The sequence below is a fragment of the Bison bison genome, unplaced genomic scaffold (assembly GCF_000754665.1).
Source record: "Bison bison bison isolate TAMUID 2011002044 unplaced genomic scaffold, Bison_UMD1.0 scf7180017864072, whole genome shotgun sequence".
In the NCBI taxonomy this organism is placed as follows: Eukaryota; Metazoa; Chordata; class Mammalia; order Artiodactyla; family Bovidae; genus Bison; species Bison bison.
This window is the reverse complement of record NW_011494644.1, coordinates 2,438,993-2,461,969: the sequence shown is the minus strand read 5'-3', so window position 1 is coordinate 2,461,969 and position 22,977 is coordinate 2,438,993. Positions and strand designations below refer to the sequence as shown.

The 22,977-nt window shown below is 44.1% G+C and overlaps 1 protein-coding gene across 1 annotated transcript in view; it reads left to right on the top strand.

The window, feature by feature from the left end:
* Positions 1 to 20,782, top strand: part of GPR139 (G protein-coupled receptor 139) — a 42,906-nt gene extending 22,124 nt beyond the window's left edge. Inside the window, exon 2 of the mRNA XM_010837131.1 lies at positions 19,848 to 20,782. Within this exon, the coding sequence (XP_010835433.1) occupies positions 19,848 to 20,782 (935 nt within the window). The remainder of the gene's footprint in view (positions 1 to 19,847) is intronic.
* Positions 20,783 to 22,977: the final 2,195 nt, after the last annotated feature.

Genomic DNA, 22,977 nt, shown 5'->3' with positions numbered 1-22,977 from the left:
GAGGTTCAGGAGGGAGGGGGACATGGGAAGAAAAAAACAGGAAGCTACAGTGCCAACCCATGTTTGAAAGTTTCAACAAAGTATGTAAAGGAAACTGTTCTCCACCACCCCTTCATCTACCTTCAGGGATGTCTGTGGTTAGGTACAGAAATAACAGTCCTCTTCCTTAGTAAAACCCTTTAGTGCTTAAAGCCCTTCAGTGAATCTCCATTGCCTCAGGACAAATTCAACTCAAACCCAGTTTAAATCATTAGAATCAAGTGCTATTACTTCTCTACCTCTTCTCCCACCAGGGCTCCCTCCAGCTCCCAGTCCAGCTCTGGGCTGGGGCAGGCAGATGGCAGACATGAGTGAGGCCCATGGGGGACTTGCTGAGCTGGAGGCTAGCCCCAAGCGGAAATGTGGGTCCAGTGTGGCCCGCCTCCAAGAGCCTCCCTCAAAGAGGTCAAATCTTTGATTGGACATGAAATATTCCAATTTGTAAACATGGCAACTGATTCAAAAACCTCAAAGACACACCTGCAGCCTGAAATCAGCCCCTTGGGCCCCCAGTCTGTGATTCTCTAGGTCAAACTCCTCACCCCTTCCTAAGCACATCCAAAGCATGCTTCCTCCTGCTATTGTGGAGCTTGTCTCTGGGGATTGATCTGGCTTCTGCCAGGCTAGGATCTCCAGGAAGGAAGAAACTATTTCCTCTGATTTACTAGGGCATCCATGGCTGTAGCAAGGTGCCTGAATCCAGCAGGAAGTCAGTATCTCTAAGGGTTGGCCAAAAGGTTCATTTGGGTTTTTCCATGTGGGCATGCACGCAAAGTCACTTCAGTTGTGTCGGACTCTTTGCAACCCTGTGGACTATAGCCCACCAGGCTCCTCTGTTCATGGGATTCTCCAGGCAAGAATACTGGAGTGGGTCGCTGTTTCCTTCTCCAGGGGATCTTCCCCACCCAGGGATCAAACCCACATCTCCTGTGGCTCCTGCATTGCAGACGGATTCTTTCCACTGAGCCACCAGGGAAGCTCACCTTCCTCTGTAAGATGGCTCTAATAGAACTTAGTTGTCTTTAACTTCATTCAGAACAATTTTCTTAGACAGTATTGTGACGGCTGACATATCAGGATGCATTTTTCAAAAAAGTATCAAAATTGGTCAATTTTTGTGTAACCATTTTATTACTGAAGATGGAAGGGAAAAAAGCAACATTTTTGGCATATTATGCTTTATTATTTCAAGAAAGGTAAAACACAACTGAAATGCAAAAAAAAATTGTGCAGTGTATGGAGAAGAGATTATGACTGATTGAACGTGTCAAAAATGGTTTATGAATTTTCTTGCTGAAGACCTTGCTAGAACAGTTGAAGTTGATAGTGATCAAATTGAGATATTAATTGAGAACAATCAACATTATACTACACAGGAGATAGCTAATATACTCAAAATATGCAATTCAAGTGTTGAAAACCATTTGCACCAGTTTGGTTATATTAATCACTTTGATGTTTGGGTTCACATAAGTTAAACGAACGGAGAAGGCAATGGCACCCCACTCCAGTACTCTTGCTTGGAAAATCCCATGGATGGAGGAGCCTGGTGGGCTGCAATCCATGGGGTCGCTAAGAGTCGGACACGACTGATCGACTTCACTTTCACTTTTCGCTTTCATGCATTGGAGAAGGAAATGGCAGCCCACTCCAGTCTTCTTGCCTGGAGAATCCCAGGGACGGGGGAGCCTGGTGGGCTGCCGTCTATGGGGTCGCACAGAGTCGGACACGACTGAAGTGACTTAGCATAGCAAGTTAAATGAAAAGGAAAAAAACCTCCTTGACTGTATTTCCACATGTAATTCTCTCCTTAAACATAACAAAAATGTTCTATTTTTAAAACAAATTGTAATGGGTAATGAAAAGTGGATATTGTACAATAATGTGGAATGGAACACGGGACAAGTGAAATGAGCCACCACCAACAATACCAAAGACAGATCTTTATTCAAAGAAAGTGATGTTGTGTATATGGTGGGATTGGAAGTGAGTCCTCTGTTATGAGCTCCTTCTCGAAACCAAACAATTACTTCCAACAGTACTGCTCCCAGCTAGACCAACTGTAGGTAGCGCTTGATGAAAACCATTCAGAATTAGTCAACAGAAAATACATAATCTTCCATCAGGATAACACAAGACCATGTGTTTCTTTGATGACCAGGCAAAAACTGTTACAGCTTGGCTGGGAAGTTCTGATTCATCTGCTGTATTCACCAGACATTACATCTTCAGCTTTTCATTTATTTTGGCCTTTACAAAATTCTCTTAATGGAAAAAATTTCAATTCCCTAGAAGAATGTAAATGGCACTTAGAACAGTTCTTTGCTCAAAAAAATAAAAGTATTGGGAAGATGGAATTATGAAGTTGCCTGAAAAATGGCAGAAGGTAGTGGAACAAAATGGTAAATATATTGTTCAGTAAATTTCTTGGTGAAAACGGAAAACGTGTCTTTTATTTTTACTTAAAAAACTAAAGGAACTTTTTGGCCAACCCAGAGGTAGGAAAGGGCAGGAAGCTGGACTGAGTAAGGAGTCCTGGTAAACACACAAAGTCCTCTTCACCCCTGAGTCTCTTTCGTTGAGCTGGCAAGCAACAAAATGACCACTTACTGAGCACTCACTGTGTGCCAAACACGCTTCTCAGCCCTTGATTTAATTCCCTCAAGAACCCTAGGACACAGGAATTATTTATCCCCACTTTACAAATGAGGAACTTTAAGGCACGGATTATTTAAGTAACTCAGCCAAGACCACAAAGCTAGGAATTGACAAACTTGGGATTTAAGTCCACAAAGTCTGGTTTCTGAATTGGTGCTCCCCGCTTTCCAACAAGGGAAAGAGTTGATGCTCTAAGAAAGAAGCTATCACATCCAATGTACAAGTGTGTGTGTGTGTGCTCAGTCGTGTCAACTCTTTGTGACCCATGGACTATATCCCACCAGGCTCCGCTGCCCACAGAATTTTCTAGGCAAGAATACTGCAGTGGGTTGCCATTTTCTCCTCCCGGGTATCTTTCCTACCTAGGGATCGAACCTATGTCTCTTGCATCTCCTGCCTTGACAGGCAGATTCTTTACCACTGAGCCACCTGGGATGAATAATACTTTTGAGCACCTACTAAATGCTAGGCATAGTATGAATGCTCTACTGTATGAGGTTACTCAGTCTTCTTTTTTAAAAATGTATTTATTTATTTTTGGCTGCCCTGGGCTTTGCACTTTTGCCTTCATTGCTGCACATGGGCTTTCTCTAGGTGCAGCAAGTGGGGAGTACTCTCTAGTCGAGGTGACAGGCTTCTCACTGTGGTAGCTTCTCTTGTTAGGGAGCACAGGCTCTAGAGTGCAGGCTTAGTAATTGTGGCACATGGGCTCAGTTGCCCCATGGCATGTGAAATCTTCCTGGATCAGGAATTGAACCCAGGTTGCATGCACTGGCAGCCTGATTCCTATCCACTGGACTACCAGAGAAGTCCGACTCAGTCTTCTTAAGAAGTCCTTTGGGAAATAGTATTATCCCCATTGCACGGATGAGGAAACTGAGTTAAGATCATGCCTGGACAAGTAAATGGGTAATCTGAACCCAGATCCATCAACCATCTTAGGAAGAAACAAGAAAATTTTCCCAAGAGGCTACCTAGAGATACAGGGTTTAGAGAGAAGACAGAGGGATGGGATAAGATCATGTCATCATGGACAGAATGGAGCACCTCAGAAGTGACAGCCAGCAGATGAATGCTCCACAGAGACTGCCTTGGGGAATCCATTCATCCACTCATCCATCCATCCACCTGTCACTCTTTTATTTCTCTAACATTGACAGAGTGCATACTCTTTGTCTGCCCTGTGATAGGCCCCCAAGGTTCACAGAAAAGAAATACAGTCTCTGCCTCCCAGGGACTCCCAGTTAATGGATGGTAAAGATTATAAAAAGGTTCTAAATACTCTATCCAATAAGGTGCTTACCTCAGTGCCTTGAGAATAGGGAAGGCTTTAAAAATAAAAAGTCTGCCACGCCAAGTGGTATAGGCAGGGAAAGGATTCCAGGCGGAAGAAATAGCCCATAGTGTGCTACAAAGCTAGAAAAGAGCACTGCACCCTGGGGCAACAGCTCATGAAGTGAAGAGCATTTGCATGGGATGCAGAAGGGAGCTAATGATATGGAAGGTATCTGGGTGTCGGTGCAAAGACACGGGATTTTGCTATAGAGCAGAGGTCTCAAATCCGAGACCATGGGTCACTGTGTGTTTTTGTATGTGTGTGTTGCTTGCAAGTCTCTCTTGAATTATTGGATGACCGAGCCACAGTTGGCTTCCCTGGTGGCTCACTGATAAAGAATCCACCTGCAGTTTGACCCCTGGGTCAGAAGGATCCCCTGGAAACAGAAATGGCAGCCCACTCCAGTATTCTTGCCTGGAAAATCCCACACACAGAGGAGCCTGGTGTGCTGCAGTCCACAGGGTTGCAAAGAGTCAGACACGACTGAGCAGCTGAGCACAGCCACAGTTGGTTGTCATTCCCTCCTGGGAAACCACTTGTTGTTGTTGTTGTTGTTGTTTCTCAGTCATGTCTGACTCCTTGCAACCCCATGGACTGCAGTACGCCCGGAGTTTATTCAAACTAATGTCCATTGAGTCAACGATACCATCCAACCATCTCATCTTCTGTCTCCCCACTCTCCTGCCTGCAATCTTTCCCAGCATCAGGGAAACCAGTAGGTGAAACTGAACAGTGGCCGCTCTCTTGAAAGGGGATATAAGCTAGGGAGTCGACTAAAGGCCCCTGCAGGCTCACCTCACACATTGATGTCACCTGCCTGGTATCTTGTGCCATCTGAGTTTATAAGCCATGGCATAGTCATTGAAGGGAGCAAGGAATTTGAGTGATTCCTCATGTTGCCTTGGGATGAGTTATTCAGTAAGAAGTCAGCACCCTGAGCCCAGGGTCCTGTACTCCTTGAGAGACTGATCCAGGCTTGGCACATAGTTAGGCATCACTAAATTTATACTGAACTGAAATTGGAGTCACATGGAAGATTCTGGCACAAAACATGGAGAAGCTGATAGTCTTTAAAAGATCTCTCTCCCACTGAACACTAAATTAATTTCCAATTACCCTTGATCACATCACCTGACTTATTTTCCACAGTAAACACTTAGCAATCTTCTAGTCTATTCAAAACTATGACAAAGCCCTTTTCTGCATGTCTACAATGCCACATTAATCTATATTCATAATCATTCATTCAATAGATATTTAGAGTACCATTTAGAGTACCTACCATATGCCTAGGGCTTCTTTCATGGCTCGGTGGTTAAGAATCCACCTGCCAATGCAGGAGATGCAGGTTAGACCCCAGGGTTGGGAAGATCCCCTGGAAAAGGAAATGGAAACCCACTTGTGTATTCTTGCCTGGGAAATCCCATCAACAGAGGAGCCTAGTGGGTTACAGCACATGCTTGCTAAGTTGTTGCAGTTGTGTCCAACTCTTTGTTACCCAATGGCCTGTAGCCCACCAGGCTCCTCTGTCCATGGGGATTCTCCAGGCAAGAATACTGGAGTGGGTGTCATGCCCTCCTCCAGGGGATCTTCCCTACTGAGGGACTAAACCCGTGTCTCTTATGTCTCCTGCATTGGCAGGTGGGTTCTTTACCCACTGAGCCACCTTGGAAGCCCGAGTTACAGTACATGGGGGTCACAAAAGAGTCAGACACAACTTAGTGATTAAACAACAACCATACGCTTGGGACTGTGTAAGAGGTTGGCAATACGTGAATAGTAATAAGCAAATACACTTCATGCCCTTCTGGACTTCTAACCTAATAGTTATGGTGTTAAAATTATATGGCCTATATGGTACCATGCACTGTGCTTGACACTTTCCATGTATTAATTCATTTAATGCTCACAAAAGCCTGTACTGTATCATCTTTTACATAGATGTACCAAGTGAAGCACAGAAAGGTTAAGTAAATTGTTCAAGTTCACACAGCTAGAAAGTGGCAGAAGCAGTTTTGCACCCTAGCAGCAAGTCTCCAGAATCTTTACTCTTTGCCTCTTTTCATTCTGGGATGACACTGGGAATCCCTGAAGTGCCTCCCAAATCATCAAAGAAGTGGTTGCGAGAGTTGTGCTCAGGTTGGTGGTGTCTATAGCAGTGGAACCCTGGGTAAGTAGATTAACCTTTACAACGTGTCCTGGGACTTTTGTTATCCTAGTGAGTGGGATTTGTTTCTTGGCATCACCTGGTATTGCTTTTCCTTCTTTTAACTTGGAGACATTTGATGCAGACCTTATTCTAGAAAGCAGCTGGAGGTGCAAAGTCGACAGCTGATTGCTGCAGGTTATACCTGGCTTTAGCTGCAGGGCAATCAGCTGTCCCTAGGAAATGGCCCCTGGGAAGAGAGCCTTCAGGCTAGAAAGACAGCTTGGGTTATTAGCTGAAGAATTATTTGTTTAATTTATCTATTATGTTCCTCGTTCTTGACTGTGTCACCTATGACCCCATTTCCTTTGCTCATGCAGGTCCTGGATCCCAGCTCCTCTTCACACTTTCATGCAGCTTTCCCAGGCCCCAAAGTCAGAATTCATTCCCACCTTCTCCCTGTGGGACCAAGAAAATACCTGGGCCCTCTAGATCACACTCGATTCTCAGTCATGCAACCTCTTTCCCTTTCTGCCTCCCTTGCCAGTGGAGAGAGACTTGCCTCCTCACTCCAGCAGCCTCAGTACTGTGAATGCCACTTAGCACCTGCCCAGCACATGCTTTTTGAATGAGAAAAGGTCCAGAGAAACGCGTGATTCACCTAAGGCCTCAGAGCTAGTAGGTAGCAGAACAGACCTCTACTTGGTTAAAATAGATCGTAAGCCCCTTGTGGACTCGTTCCACCTATGTGTTTGCACAGCACTGCATGTGCAGTGCATGGCCCCGTGCCTGGCACAGGGTGAGTTGCTCAGTAAATGTTTGTGAAGTGTGTAAATGAGTGCCAGCCTCCTTTAATTGTCCCATTGTCCTTGACTGCACAGAAGAAGACAGGCAACAGAAATGAAGCTTTCATACTGGCTGTGTTTTATATGCATGATTGATAAGAAATTTGCCCATAGCTGCAAATACCTACCCCCAGCAGCCATTGGGAGACAGATGGTGCTTAGCGCAAGATGTTTAATCAAACAGTGACAACCTGAGCGCAGCCACAATTAGCCTCTGACACCCAAGTGAACTGCAGATGAAGAGCCCAGAAGCCTCTGATTTCCTGTTGGTCCCCTGACACCCAGTGACCATCACTCTGGGTCCACAAAACTGTCAAGCAAATGAGCATCCTGTGTACACAGCAGCCACCAGTGGCAAGCACCTGGGGTGAATCCCAGGGAGGATTAGCCGGTGCGAGCACCATTCCATATCCGGAGGAGCCATGGAGAGGGCCCCAGTCATAAGCCTTGTACCTGAAGGAAGAAATTAGACCCTCAGAGGCAGAGATGAACCCCCTGTCTCTTTACCCTTGTTTATTCCCAGGGGCTGGGAGTGGTAGGTGTCCTTTTTTAAAAAAAATAACTTCTTACTTTGTATTGGGGTATAGCCAGTTAACAATGCTGTGATAATTGCAGGTGAACAGTGAAAGAGTTCAGCCATATGTATACCTGTTTCCATTCTCCCCCAAACTCCCTTCCCATCCAGACTGTTGCACATCATTGAGCAGAGTTCCATGCGCTATGCAGTATGTCCTCATTGGTTATCCATTTTAAATACAGCAGTGTACATGTCCATCCCAAACTCCCCATCACTCCCTCCCCTTCTTTCCCCCTGGCAACCATGATTGTTCACTATGTCTCTGAGTCCCTTTCTATTTTGTAAGTTCATTTGTATCATTTCTTTTTAGATTCCACATATAAGGGATGTCATATGATATTTTGCCTTCTCTGTCTGATTTACTTCACTCAGTATGACAATCTCAGGGCTTCCCAGGTGGCGCTAGAGGTAAAGAACCCACCTGCCAATGCAGGAGATATAAGAGACCCAGGTTTGATCTCTGGGTTGGGAAGAGATCCTCTGGAGGAGGAAATGGCAACTCACTCCAGTATTGTTGCCTGAAAAATCCCATGGGCAGAGGATCCTCATGGGCTATAGTCCACGGGGTCACAAAGAGTCAGACATGACTGAAGTGACTTAGCACTTAGTATGACAATCTCTAATCTCTAGGTCCATCCATGTTGGCTCTATTTCATTCTTTTTAATGGCAGAGTAATAGTTCACTGTATATATGTACTACATCTTCTTTATCCATCCCTCTGTTGATGGACATTTAGGTTGCTTCCGTGTCTTGGCTACTGTAAACAGTGCTGCAATGAACACTGGGGTGCATGTACCCTTTGGGATCGTGTTTTTCTCTGGATATATGCCCAGAGGTGGCACTGCTCTATTTTTAGTTTTTTAAGGAACCTCCATACCATTCTCCATAGTGGCTATACCAGTTGGTGAGTATTCTTGAAGGACTTACAAATCCTCTGTAGGGAATTTTTCCCTCAGCTACCTCATGCTATATACATGCCAGCTGATACCTACTGTTAAAAAAAAAAGAAAGAAAGAAACAGAGAAAGAATTGACCCTTTTCTACTTAATGGTCGGTTCCCTTGAGCTAATCAAACATACTCTAAAGTCTAATAAATTGTTTTTGGATCCTAGGTCCAGCGCACATCTAGTGGGCCAGTCTCTTAACCCACTGAGCCTCAGTGTTCTCAACTCTATAATGGGCCTATTAATAAATAGTATCTATCTCCTAATGTTGTGTAAGGATTAAATCTGATTCCAGTAAAACCTCTAACAAGTGGGCCACAATAGCAAGTGCCTAGTAAAGGGAATCATTATTAATAAATGTCCCAATTATTACTGCATATGCTCAGCCCTTGTATTACAGATCTGTGTGAGTGAAAGAACTGGGAGAGGCATTTGACACTTTTGCATCCAACTTCAGTCAACTTCTTCACCCTCTGAGCCTCAGTCTCTCTCATCTATAATAAAGGGATGAAAAGAGTACTTACTTTATTAGCAAATATTGTATATTGGATATTTGAAAGTGAAAGTGTTAGTCACTCAGTCATGTCTGACTCTTTGCAATCCCACGGACTGTAGTCTGCCAGGATCCTCTGTCCATAAAATTTTCCAGGCAAGAATACTGGAGTGGGTTGTCATTCTGTTCTCCAGGGGATCTTCCCGACCCAGGAATTGAACCCAGGTTTCCTACACTGTGGGCAGATTCTTTACTATCTGAGCCACTAGGGAAGCCCTGTTGGATATTTAATATTAGATAATGTTTGATATTATAGACATGAAATGTGCTTCATGTATATGAAGAACTGAGTTCAGAGTCTGACACACAGTAAACACTCAATAAATATTAGCTGCCCTGCGAGGATGGTGAGGGATCTTCCTTTTTCCTTCTCTTTGCCTTGGCACATACTGGTCACACTCTCTGGGAGCCCTCCCTTTTCTTGTGTACCTGTTAAACCACTGCCCACCTTTACCGAATGGGAGCTATGATGCTATTTTTTTCATTATTGCTTTATTAACTGGCTCACTTTGCAGATCTGGAAATTGAGGTTCTGAGAAGGGAAGCAACTTGTCCAGGAGCACAGAAGTGTCTACGTGAGAACTCAGTCTAATCCCGAGGGGTCTCCTAACAATATTGGAAAAGCTAAGGATGCTTTCTTTCTTCAGTTTTATCAAGATATCATTGGCATACATCACTGCATAAGTGTAAGGTGTACAGTATGATGGCTGACTTACGTATAGTATGAAATGATTACTCCAATAAGTTTAGTTGACATCGTCATCTCATACAGATGCAATACAAGAAAAAGAGAACACAGAGAAGGAAACAAAAATAGTTTTCCTTGTGATGAGAACTCTTAGGATTTACTCTCTTAACAACTTTCATATGTAACATACAGCAGCCTGAAGGACACTTTTACTGACCAAGTAAGAAAAATGAGTCAGAGGTCTCTTCTAGAGCCAGTTCTCCAAACCTCAAGAACTACACCAGGAGAAGCCCCACCTAGATTCGTGCTGTTGCCTCTGCATCAGGCTTTTGCCTGGTTCAGTTTGTCGCCTTCACAGGACTGGTCATCAGACTCAAAGACACTAATTGAGACCATTTACCACACGCTCTCCCTGTACCAGGCACCATGCCAAGAGCTTTATCTGTGTGTGATTCCCTCTAATCCTCAAAATAGCCCTCTGGACCAGACACCACTGTTACCCTCATTTATCAGTTCCCCCTGCATTTACTTGCCCAAGGGTGCCATGAGAAATGTGAGGATCTGGAGCGCTAACCCAGCTCCTCCAGACTCCAAAATTCATGCCTCTCACTTTAACCCAAGCCCATCCTTTCTGATAACTCTTCTGCTCTGTGTTTTCTGGCCAGTCACCTCAAGCCCTGCCCACATCTGTCTCTGTGACAAAAGCCTCAGAGCTGAGAAAACACAGCTGCATCCCTCACTTGGTACAAAACTTGACCCAGAATGGCACCATCAAGTGCTCTCAAAATGCTTCTTAGACTTCCCAGCTGTGCCATCTTGGGCAGGTGGCTCACCCTTCCTGAATATTAGTTTCTCCTCATTTGTAAAGTGGAGATCAGAGAATGCTTGCACTGCCATTTTATATACTTCTTTAAATCAACTCACTTTTTAAATAAAGTTATTTTATACACAGGCTTTGATCACTGCCCTAAATGGAAAAATAACATTCCTCTAATACCATTTAAATTAAATGCATAACTTTGAAAGTAAAAATGTTCACCAGCAAATCTCATAAAATCATCTCATCTATACAAAGCCACCCAGCACACAGTAGATGCTCAATATATGGCAGTCATAAGACAATGAAGCTTGGCACTGAGAAGTGTGGTTTGGAGACATTTGAGTAGTTGGCCAACTTGAATGTGGTTTCCCAGTTGAGAATCTAGTAGTTGTCGTGGTTACCCAAAGAAGCTGCCCCTGGTCAAAAAGCCAGAATCAATTTTACTGACAAGAGAAGGCCAACTGATTGGCCCTTGGCCTAGATGCTGACTCCCTTCTCCCCATTGCCCTGAGTCAGACTGACTGGCCTGGGGTGGCAGCCATCTTAGCTCTTGCTGACTAGGCAACTGCAAAGGCAGGCTTGGTTGACAGTGGTTTAGTCGCTAAGTTGTGTCTGACTCTTGTGACTCCATGGACTGTAGCCCGCCAGGCTCCTCTGTCCATGAAATTCTCCAGGCAAGAATATTGGAGTGGGTTGTCTTGCTAGGTCTCAACTAGTCCTGGTCAACACCGGAAACGACTACTTCCTTAAGTTCTGAGGGAAAGGAAAGCTGCACCATGGATCCAGGTCCTAAGACTTCCTCAGGGCAAATCCCCACAGCGTTTTTGTTTTTTTTCTCCCATGATGGCAGACATCACCAATCCATCACAGCACTACCAAACACAGGTGTGATTTTGGGGAAAGTTTCAATATGGTGCCCAGCAGCCCCTACCAATCAATTGAAGATTTAATATTTTTGTCATCCCTGCCTCAAGCTCTGCTCTCATGCTAGGCATGAGATCCTAGAGCGATTCAAAGAAAGCAGGAAACACTGATCCTACTTTGAAAAGAATACATTCAAATGCTAAGTGTGGCGACAAGTAGTATAACAGTGAAGGACATGATAGTAAAGTTACAAAGAAAATTAAGGGGCTATCAAAATAAGAACTAGAATTTAAAAAGAACAGAGGCTGTTTCAGAGAACGGAAGAGACAACTGAATCATCAAGTAGTAAAGCACAATGTTTTTCCTCCACCAAACAGAGAAACAAAGAGGAGGCTGGAGGTGAAATACAGATGCAGCTAGAGGGATTGGGAATGAAGAATTTCCAGATAAGGTGACAGGACTGTAATGCCCAGAATGATCCATAGAGGTAAACAGGACTCTTCTATGGATTCGTTGAGAGCTCGGACTCTCTCCTATTCAGCTGTACTTCCAGCACGGGGTCTGGCCTCCAGCTCAATATTGTCTGCTGAACTGAACAGTGTCTTCAGGCCAGATGTGAAAAGTAACAACTAACATTTACAGAGTGCTCACCATGTTCTGGGAGCATTTTATACACTGTATTTCCTCTATCTTTCCATCAGTCTATGATGGTATCATTTATATTGATGCCAAATTCACAGCTGTAGGAAATGAGGCTCAGGGAGATTAGTCACTCTACTTCATAACTTCTTCCACTATGATTTGCAACTTTTAGCCTGTAAAGAGCAAAAGGAACAAACGGCCCTTCCAGGAATCTTGAAGGCATCTCTCAGGGATTACCTTCCTATGAGGTGGGGCCCCGCCACCTGATCTCCACTCCACCAGCCACAGTCAGTTTTATGCCTCTAACAACCAACTTCAGGAAGGACATTCCACATTCCCTGGCTTCTGCTCTGAACCAAGTGGAACAACAGGAAACAAGGATGGCCACTGGCCAGCAGGCAGTGCCTGGGGTTGGAAACCCTTTCCTGCTCCTCTCCTAGGAGCCCTCAGGAGGGCACAACCTCCTGAAGACCTCCTGACACCTTCCACAGAGGTCAAAAAAACTGAATACCAAGTCTTGTCAGCATCAGCTTCCCCACCACCCCACCTCCACTGGAGACAGATTTTCCTGATGCTGATGGGGTGGGAAAGGTCCAGAGGGGGTGGGGGCGGAGTCAGTCAGCAGATGCAGAAGCAGCCTGGGCATGTGGGGGTAGGTTAGGATGCATTTGTTTTCCTTGGGTTTTGTGGCTCCTTCTTTGGGGAAAGGAGAGAGCATCTTGAGCAGGGAAGAGTTTAAAGAGCAGTGAGGGAGCAGTTAAGGACAGGACAGCTGAGAGCTCTTAACCTAAGAGGACGCAGCACCTAGGCAGCAGTGTCTGTGGGAAAACAGGGAGGGGCACCGGGCTGCTTCTTGGGGAGGGGCACAACCTTGAGCTCTCAAGAGTACCTGGTGTTCCCAAGCGGCGTGGAGCAGAGCCCAAAGCCCCTTTCCTGTGGGCCTTTTTTAAAGGCATTCAGGAAACACCTCCAGGGGGTTCAGAATTGTCCTTTAGGCTCAGCTGGGGCACTCAAGGCACAACTCGTCAGAGGCAGGGGATGTCCCAAGCTGAGTGCTGTCCTGCCGCCAAGTTGAGCCCCACTCCTAGCACACAGCATGGGTCTGCTCTGCTCCTTGAGAAGCCACAGGTATCAGGCTGGGCTCTCGGGTCTTCCCTGATGTCCACCAGGAGGCTGGGCACCTCCGGGTAGTGGTAACACCTCCGGATGCCACTGATGCCACACATTCTCTGCAGTGGAGGCACAGATGACAGACATTGGCCTAAGGGTGGGAGAGTATACAAGAGGGTCATACTCCCCCTGGCCCTGCATCCCACAGGTTTGGGCCCACCATGCACTCAGGGCACTATAATCATCAAACACTGCAGAGCTGTACTCCTTGGGGAAGGCATCAGTTGTGTAGCTCTGAGCCCCATCACCCCCCACCACACACCTGATACTCTGCATCGCAGGTGTGGCAGCTGCAATGGAAACAATGCCTCCTTCCTCTTCTGGACCCTTTAGATGCAGCAACCTGGTGCCCTCCCCACCACAAGGGAACCAGGGCAGTAGCACCAGCCTGGTTCAGGATTCCAGAGCTAGCATCATTTTGTTTCCCCTTTCTCCACTCCAAGATCTGTAATTGAAAAGGTAACAGTAGGAAAGTGACAGCCCAAAAGAGGCAATGTCCCATCACACAATTCAGCCCCCACAGCTGACTAAACAAGGACACTGCTGATTTCTTGCTTGCAGGACTTGGAAATTGCTTTTCCTAAAAATCTGTCCTTGAGGTACCTTCCAGAAGCCACATAAATAACATGACCAGAATTGCTCACAATGTCAGGGGTCCTGCTGTATCTGTAGGACATGTGGACTGCCTCTTCTAGTGCAAAACATGGGCATCTAAAGGAGAGGGGGATTCATTTAAGTCACAGGGGATGGTGGCTGAAAGGGTTGAATGGTTCTCTTTTGGGAAATTCACAAGAACATGATTTAGAATGCAGAGAGAGAGGATTTATAGAAGGTAATCCCAGGAATTTAATCAGCCCAAATACACAACTCTGTTCTTTTTGGAAGACCTGCATGGACCAAACGGCTGTGGTATCAATGGCCTGCTCTAGTTCACATAACTGCCACTGCAGTCAGAAAGTGCTCTTTGATGTCTAACCTAAATCTTTTTGTAGCTTCAACTTGAGCTCCTTTCCTTCTTACAAATTCTATTAGCTGTCTGTAGGAAGAGAGGAGGCAGACAGGGAGGGAAAGAGGGAAGAAGAAAGCGAAAAGGGAGAAAGAGAAGGAAGGAGAGAGAGGGGAAGAGAAAAAATGTGTTATCCTTTAAACCAGCATTTCTACTTTGGAGAACTTATTCCACAGAAATATGCAAAGATGTTTATATATTTGTAAACATCTGTAGTGGCCAAAACTGTAGTGGCCAAAATAATAAAAACTCTGTAGCCAAAACTCTGTAGTGGCCAAAATAATAAAACAAGTAATGTCCTTCCATAGGTGAATATTTCATGAATATTGTTGACATGCTGCTGCTGCTGCTAAGTCGCTTCAGTCGTGTCCGACTCTGTGCGACCCCAGAGATGGCAGCCCACCAGGCTCCCCTGTCCCTGGGATTCTCCAGGCAAGAAGACTGGAGTGGGCTGCCATTTCCTTCTCCAATGCATGAAAGTGAAAAGTGAAAGTGAAGTTGCTCAGTCATGTCTGACTCTTAGCGACCCCATGGACTGCAGCCTACCAGGCTCCTCTGTCCATGGGATTTTCCAGGCAAGAGTACTGGAGTGGGGTGCCATTGCTTTCTCCATTGTTGACATAGGAAGATTCTAATTTCTAATTAAAAAAAAAAAAAACAGCTTGCATGACAGTATTAGTGTATGATCTCATTTTGCGGTGATGATCATATTACTAATTATATTTATAATTATAGGCATATAAATATCCTGGAGAAACAAACACCAAATGCTTAACCTCTGTTCTGGTTGCAGCATCGTAAACTATTGTAAACCAGTACTTAGAGCCTTAACACAACAGTTTGGGATTGTTTGTCCTGGTTCTTAGGCTGACTGGGCTCAGCTGGATGGCTCTTGCTCCAGGTCTCTAGCAGTTGCAGCAGAGGCGCAGCTGGGACTGCAGTTATTGGGGGTTCCACTGAGCTGGACATCCAAGCGTGCTCACTCACGTGACAACTGGTGTTGCATGTCAGCTATGAACTCACCTGGGGCTTTCAATCAGAGTCCCTACACACGGCCTCTGCAAGTGACATGGACTTCTCACAGTTGGACTCCAAGACAGAGCTTCCCAAAGCAAGTATTCTTTTGAAAAACTTACAGTCTAGTTTGCGCAATGTCACTCCCACAATAGTCTACTGGTTAAAAGGGAGTCACGGGACCAACTCTGAATCAAACGGAAGAGACTACACAAAGGCATGAATACCAGGAGGTGGTTCACTGAGGGCCATCTAAGCAACTAGATATTGTAATATTTCTAGGAAATAGGATTTGGACAGACTTTCACTTTCCAGGGTCTGATGTAATAGTTAAATGTACAAATGCAGGAGACAAAAAGCCTGGCTGTCCTGGCTCACCACTCGCTTTCTGAGTGACCTCAAACAAGTTACTTATAACCTCTCTGAGCCTCAAAGCTTTCAGATAACTGTTATGACCTCACAGGGTGGTTGTAAAGATTAAATTGAAGTATTGTGTGCAAGATGCTTAAAAATAAATGTTCAATAAAAGTGAGTTAATAATATTATTATGCAGTGATATGTTTAATTTTTGCAAGTATATTTTACTTTTATAATTGAAAAAAAATAATTTTCAAAGACCAAAAAAAAGAGACATGTAGCAGAATTAAGAGATGTAAACTCAGAACTCCCAGTCAGGGCTCTTCTGAGGAATCTGAAGGGACTCTTAGACCTCATAGACATAGAAAATACCTCAGGAAGACCTTGACCCTTCCCCTCTGCTCCAGTCAACCGTCCAGTGGTGGGGTCTGACAGCCCGACCTGTGTTGTTCTTTTAGCTGTTCCCCAAATCCTCTCAAATTTGTGTACGGTAAGCTGCAAAGTATAGGAAACGAATCCCCCCAATAATATAACCAAGAAGCTTTGCAATCACAAAACATGGGCTTTATATTACCCAAGAGCTTAAACCTGTCCAAAGACAACATTGACAGAAAGGATTTGTTTTTTAGAAGCATTGACATTTTGATCATGAAGTTCATGGGGACTTGCTTGGATGGGATTTGGTTGGGTTTCCACACAACAGATTCTTGGGCCAGTTAGTTTGAGGAAAAAACTAAGAAATGGAATTTCAGGTGGTGATGACTCGGGTTTCTTCGCTTATTCAACCTTTATAAATACAGGGCCTGTCAACACCGCTCCTTTTCTTTGGGGAAAAAACTGTCACAGTGGAAATGAAAGGATTTTTCAGTGTGAGGAATTATAGCAAATGTCAAACCTTAGAGTTGAAAATTCTACTTTCTGATTTCTTTTTCAGAAAATCAATACACAGGCACTGTTCCATTCCCCTCTGGGTCTCTGTGGCTCACACATCTCTCTCATCCCAAGGATGTCTTAAGTGTTCGTGATGTTGCCTTGGGGGCAAAACTACCTGCATGAAAGAAATGGGAAACTCAATGGCTGCGGGTTAGTTTCTCGAGAGATGCAATTACTAGGAACTTAAGGAAATGTCAAATATGAATAGCTGGCAATTTCATCTGAAGTTGATGACTTGCCTGGCTTAAAGGACTAATTAGATGGAGCTTGAATATTTTTAAAGAGTTTAGTTATGAAAGATGTTTAGCACCACACTACAAATAGGTTTCGATGAAGAAATAAGAGATGGTGGTGAAGAGTCACTCTCTGCAGAATATATACAGTCAGCTCTCTGTATTTGTGAATGGCAACCCAGAGAGTCATCTGTACTCTACAATTTTATACACAGGACTAGAGCAGTGGTAGATTTTGGTATCACAGGGGGGTCCTGGAACCAATACCCTGTGGATACTAAAGGATGACTGTATGACATTTTTTTCTGGGGAGACTTCAGCATTTATTCATTCTGTCCCCCCTTATAAGGCGGGAGCAGAGCAGGGACATGAGAGAGAGCGTGGGCATTATTTAATGAATGGAAAAAGAGGTTCTGAGAAATAATGGCACTTTTCTAAGTCAGAGGCAACCTAGAGAACAGAAATCACTTTTCTCTGGCTGGAAACAAAGTGGAACGTGATATGCCATAAAGTCAGACAAAGCTGGATAAGTAAATTTTTGAAATTTCAGGATTAATAAAACAAAGAATTTTGCTTTAATGGGCCTCTTTTCTTAGGTGTTGACTTAAAGTTTACTTATAATGTTTCTTCATTATACAGGGTGTAGCGTACCTGCATGGTACTCCCACCCCTGTTTAGAAGTATTGATATTATCAAGTGGTTTTGAGCTTGGGTATTAGTCCTGGGTTTGAATACTGGATAATTAATATAATTGGTACCTTAACTCTCCACCACTTCAAAATGTAATTTCCAAGTGCCTTGAACAAGAACAAGGACGGCACAGACTTAAACAAATAAATCAAAAACCTGACAATGCCAAGTACAGAGAGGTCATGAGCAACTGGAACACTCATAGTCTACTGCTGGGAGTGCAGGTTAGTAACACCACTCTACGGAGCAGTTCAGCAACATCCGGTAAAGGCGAAGGTGCACATACTCTGAAACATAGGAAACACACTTCTAATATGTATACACTACCTGAGAGAAACTCTCACATGTAGCTACTTCTCATGGAGAGCCATATCAAGGTATTAACTATAGCAGATTGTGAGAGCAAAATCCTGAAACCAGTTTAAATGCGTGTGAGTGTATATATATACACATATAGATGTCCATATAATATGTCAGTGTATATATACACTGTAGACAGCTAGATGTATATGTCTATGCAATATGTGTATATATACATAGAGACATATATAGACATACGTTTGTATATGCATAAATATGTCTATGGATAAGTGAATAAATAAATTCTGGCAAATTTATTAATGGGATTGCTCTATAGTCATTAAGATGAGTCAAACAGATCTACATGTATCAGTAAAAATAGATCTCAAAAGCATCTTGTTGAGTGAAAAACAGCATCATGTAGAGTGGCAGGTTCTGCATAAAAAAAAGTTAAGATTATGCAAATGTGGCCCCAGAGACAACAGCACTGTGGCTGCCTCTAGGGAGGGAATGGGAGAAGGAAAGGATGAGCTGGAACAATTTCAAAGAAGACTTCAACTGTGAATATAGCATCATTCCTTCTTTAAAAACAAAATTAAAGCATATGTGGCAAGATGTTAACATTTGTTTAATCTGAGTAATGAATACGCCAGGGTGTGTATACTACATTTTCACTTGTGAACTATTGTGAAATAATTTTAAAGATGCATGCAAGAAAGACAGCCCTGGATACCAGCCCTGCCACTGCACTTCAAACAAGGGACATAAATTCTCTGAGACCCTTGTTTGCAAACTATGACTGCTAAGTCACTTCAGTCGTGTCCGACTCTGTGCGACCCCAGAGATGGCAGCCCACCAGGCTCCCCCGTCCCTGGGATTCTCCAGGCAAGAACACTGGAGTGGGTTGCCATTTCCTTCTCCAATGCATGAAAGGGAAAAGTGAAAGTGAAGTTGCTCAGTCATGTCCGACTCTTCGCGACCCCATGGACTGCAGCCCACCAGGCTCCTCCATCCATGGGATTTTCCAGGCAAGAGTACTGGAGTGGGGTGCCATTGCCTTCTCCGAAAACTATGATTAACAATGTTCAAATTTCAGAGTTGGTTGTAAGTTAATGACAGTCAAGTGTAGAATGACTTTCAGATGTTATCCATTGGGATATCCTTTTAGAATGAGTCCCTAATGACTTTGCAGATGTATCTTACTCAGAGAGATATTTGCTTCTTAAAATTGATCAGAAATTATGTGGATGCATTTCAAAACAATTCTGATCTCCAGAAAAATAATGTATTACTATTCTTTTTGCAAAACTATATACAACATGTATTACACAGACATGTAAAGCACTAATTATTTAACTATGATTGCCCTGAGGGAGGGGTAATTGGGTGGTTGGAGTATAAGAGTGGAAGGAAATTTTATCTTTCTCTCATATTAACTTTAATTATGTACCATGTGTATAGACTACTTATTCTAAAAATAAATATAATTTATTTAAAAAATAATTTAAGGGTCATAATCTTCTCCATTCTAAACCCACTTACAAAGGAAAGGTCTTAAAATCTAAGTTCTAAAGATTCTCTAGAGGTCATATAGTCCAATCTCCTACCTGAGCACAGGAAATGCCATTCCAGCCCCATATCCTCCTTGAAGTCAGACGAAAGAAAGAGCACAGGATTAAGGATTAGGAGATCTGAGTTTGTTTCCTGTCACATGAATTACTAACTCTTGGCTCTAAGCGAGTTCCTTATGTTCTCTGAACCTCAGTTTCATTTCAGAAATGAGGACAACAGCAGCACCACTGTTGTGACTGCGTGAGGACAGACAAAGTACAATGAGAACATGAAATTTTGTCATATAGTATCAGGATGTTTATATGAGATGCAACTGCAGTGCAGAAGTTTCCCTCAAGAACATGGGTTCAGTCCCTTTGATTTCCGTGGGAGTGCCCAAGACACTATTCCTAAGGGGCCCCTAGTAACCAGTAAAGTCACCTTGCTTCAGATGTAAACCAGATTCTCTTCTCTCCACAGCAAATATCCTAACCGTGATCATCCTCTCTCAGCTGGTGGCTAGGAGACAGAAGTCTTCGTACAACTATCTCTTGGCACTTGCTGCTGCTGACATCTTGGTCCTCTTTTTCATTGTGTTCGTGGACTTCCTATTGGAAGATTTCATCTTGAACATGCAGATGCCTCAGGTACCCGACAAGATCATAGAAGTGCTGGAATTCTCATCCATCCACACTTCCATCTGGATTACTGTCCCATTAACTATTGACCGGTATATTGCAGTATGCCACCCGCTCAAGTACCACACGCTCTCCTACCCAGCCCGCACCCGGAAAGTCATCGTAAGTGTTTACATCACCTGCTTCCTGACCAGTATCCCCTACTACTGGTGGCCCAACCTCTGGACTGAAGACTACATCAGCACGTCCATGCATCATGTCCTTATCTGGATTCACTGCTTCACTGTGTACTTGGTACCCTGTTCCATCTTCTTCATCTTGAACTCCATCATTGTGTACAAGCTCAGGAGGAAGAGCAATTTTCGCCTCCGTGGCTACTCCACGGGGAAAACCACTGCCATCTTGTTTACCATCACCTCCATCTTTGCCACCCTCTGGGCCCCACGCATCATCATGATCCTCTACCACCTTTACGGGACGCCCATCCAGAACCGCTGGCTGGTGCACGTCATGTCCGATGTTGCCAACATGCTGGCCCTTCTGAACACGGCCATCAACTTCTTCCTCTATTGCTTCATCAGCAAGCGGTTCCGTGCCATGGCAGCCGCTACTCTCAAGGCCTTCTTCAAGTGCCAGAAGCAACCCGTTCAGTTCTACACCAACCATAACTTTTCCATAACAAGTAGCCCCTGGATCTCACCGGCCAACTCACACTGTATCAAGATGCTGGTGTACCAGTATGACAAAAATGGAAAACCTATAAAAGTATCCCCATGACCCCATAGGTTTGACACCTAGTGCCTCTGCATAATCCATTGCCAGATGGGAATGTGGCCCATCCTGTGGCTGAAGAGCTCTCCTTAAGAGTGCTAACCTGATTTCCTGTCTCCACAGACTGAGCACCTTTCAGACTGGTAGATGAGAAAAGGTGGAGGAGAAAAACAACAAAAGCTTGAATCTTGTTCTCATTTATGCATTTGTTTCCACCGAGTCATGTAGATAGCAAAAGTCTCTACCAGCTTGAAGATGTCATTGGAGGTTGTGTCATTCTCCTGTTGCCTGTAAGGACACACCAGAGAGAAATAGTCTATGGACTTAAGCTTGGCATCATCCAGTCACTGGGAACTGCTCATTTATGTGACACATCAAGCCACAGTAACACATAGCTGAGCCCACACTCTTCTTCCGAGAACTGAGATCATCCATCATTTCCCTGTGTTGTTACCAGCAGCTAACAATGCAGACCGATTCGGGAATTGTCCAAGGCTCCCTTTGTCCTAGGGAGGGTTTTGGTCTTGAAGTGGCCCTGATATACCTATCTGCAGAATGACACTGAGGGGGCAGGGGAGGATTGAATCCTGCACAAACTCTGGCCAGAGTTTCTGTGAAAATGCTCCAACCAACAGAACCATGACCCTCAGACCCTCAGGGGTCTAAGATCCAGTCTTTCTATTTGCCATCATGTATAGGTTGTATCTAACACCTCCAAAACAAAGACCCTGCCTGGTGTGCAGGGCCATAGGAGGAATTCTTGAGCCCAGAAAAACAAAAAATAAGCCCACTCTTGCCATTGTTTCAATCCACCCTTGAGTCAGCTGTGTATGATCTCTTTACTGAAATAGCTTCTTCTTGCTGTGCCACTCAAGCTTCCTGGAGAAGCCTTTATGTGTAGTGTTGCCAACCCTGCCACCCTGCTTGCTGAAGCCCTCACCAAACTGTTTTATTTGAAGTGACTTTTGAACTGGATTTAATTTTCGAGGGTCAGGAACAGTAGCTCTCCAGGTGTGAAAGGAGGCAGTCTCAGCTCCACCCCGCAGCCCAGCTGGCATTGCCATTTGGTAGCAAATGGTGATGAGAAGGTGCCCATGTTGTCTGCATGTCTGCCCTTTGATGCACATGGCTCAAAAGGGTGGTGCCAGTTTTCAGTGATGCTATTTAACCCAGATCCTTTGCAAAATAATACAATATGAATTTATTTATTTTTCCCTTGCCTGTACAAGGCAAGAACAGTTCTAGGGTATAATTAATGGAGGTTTCCCTGGGAATTACCACTCATGTGTGCATACACACAGACTTGAATACATTAGGCTCCTGTGTACACCATGGTGTGTTTTGAAAGAAAAATCTATGCTGGAGTTTTTCTCAGTTTTTTTTTTTTAACCTTCTTCCAGATTACCAGTATTTGAAGTTATCCCTGTTCTGAAAGAAGTATTCCAACATGATTTTGGAATTGTATGATATTTTTGGTGACCCAACAAAAAGCAGAGAGTCCACTTGAAACACTCGGTTCCTCGGGCTGGATTTTTACTGCACTTTTGTCCCTAAATTGGAAGACACATCTACCCTTTTAAAGGGAACTTGCAATAAATGAGCAGGGTAGAAAAGGCTCCAATGCCACATAATCCCGAAACTTCAGCCAATACCCTCAGCATTAAATCAGTACAACTTTAGGTTACGTTCACCCTAAAGATCCTAATTCCTACTCTGTTTAAATGATTGCAGAAGAGTCTCGTCTCACCCAAAGATTAGTTCTGAAGTCAGTGGAAAAAATCTGGCAGAGCCAAAGTTACCTCTGCAAAGTTCTCAGGAAGGATCCATGTTGGAGACCATATTCTATCCCTTAAAATTCCTAACTCAGATAAGTTTTTTTTACCCCAGCATTGGAACAGTTTGCTGTTTCTTCCACTGAAGACAGGACAGAATTGACTTACATTTAGAGACCGTATTGTGTGACTCCATTGTATTTGAGAACGTTAGGATCACACTGGTGCAGCAAGGTGCTCCCACTAAAAGATGTTCATGGAAGTTTGAATGAGGGAAGAGCAGATTCGTATCTTCCAGGTCACACTCTCCCCAGGGCAGTGTGCATCGTGTGGGAGAATGGGCAGATTTCCCGTTAAGTTACATTTCTGTTTCTTTTTTTGCCAAGCATGTGTAGTCAGGTACCTGTTCATTAACTGTGTGTATGATAT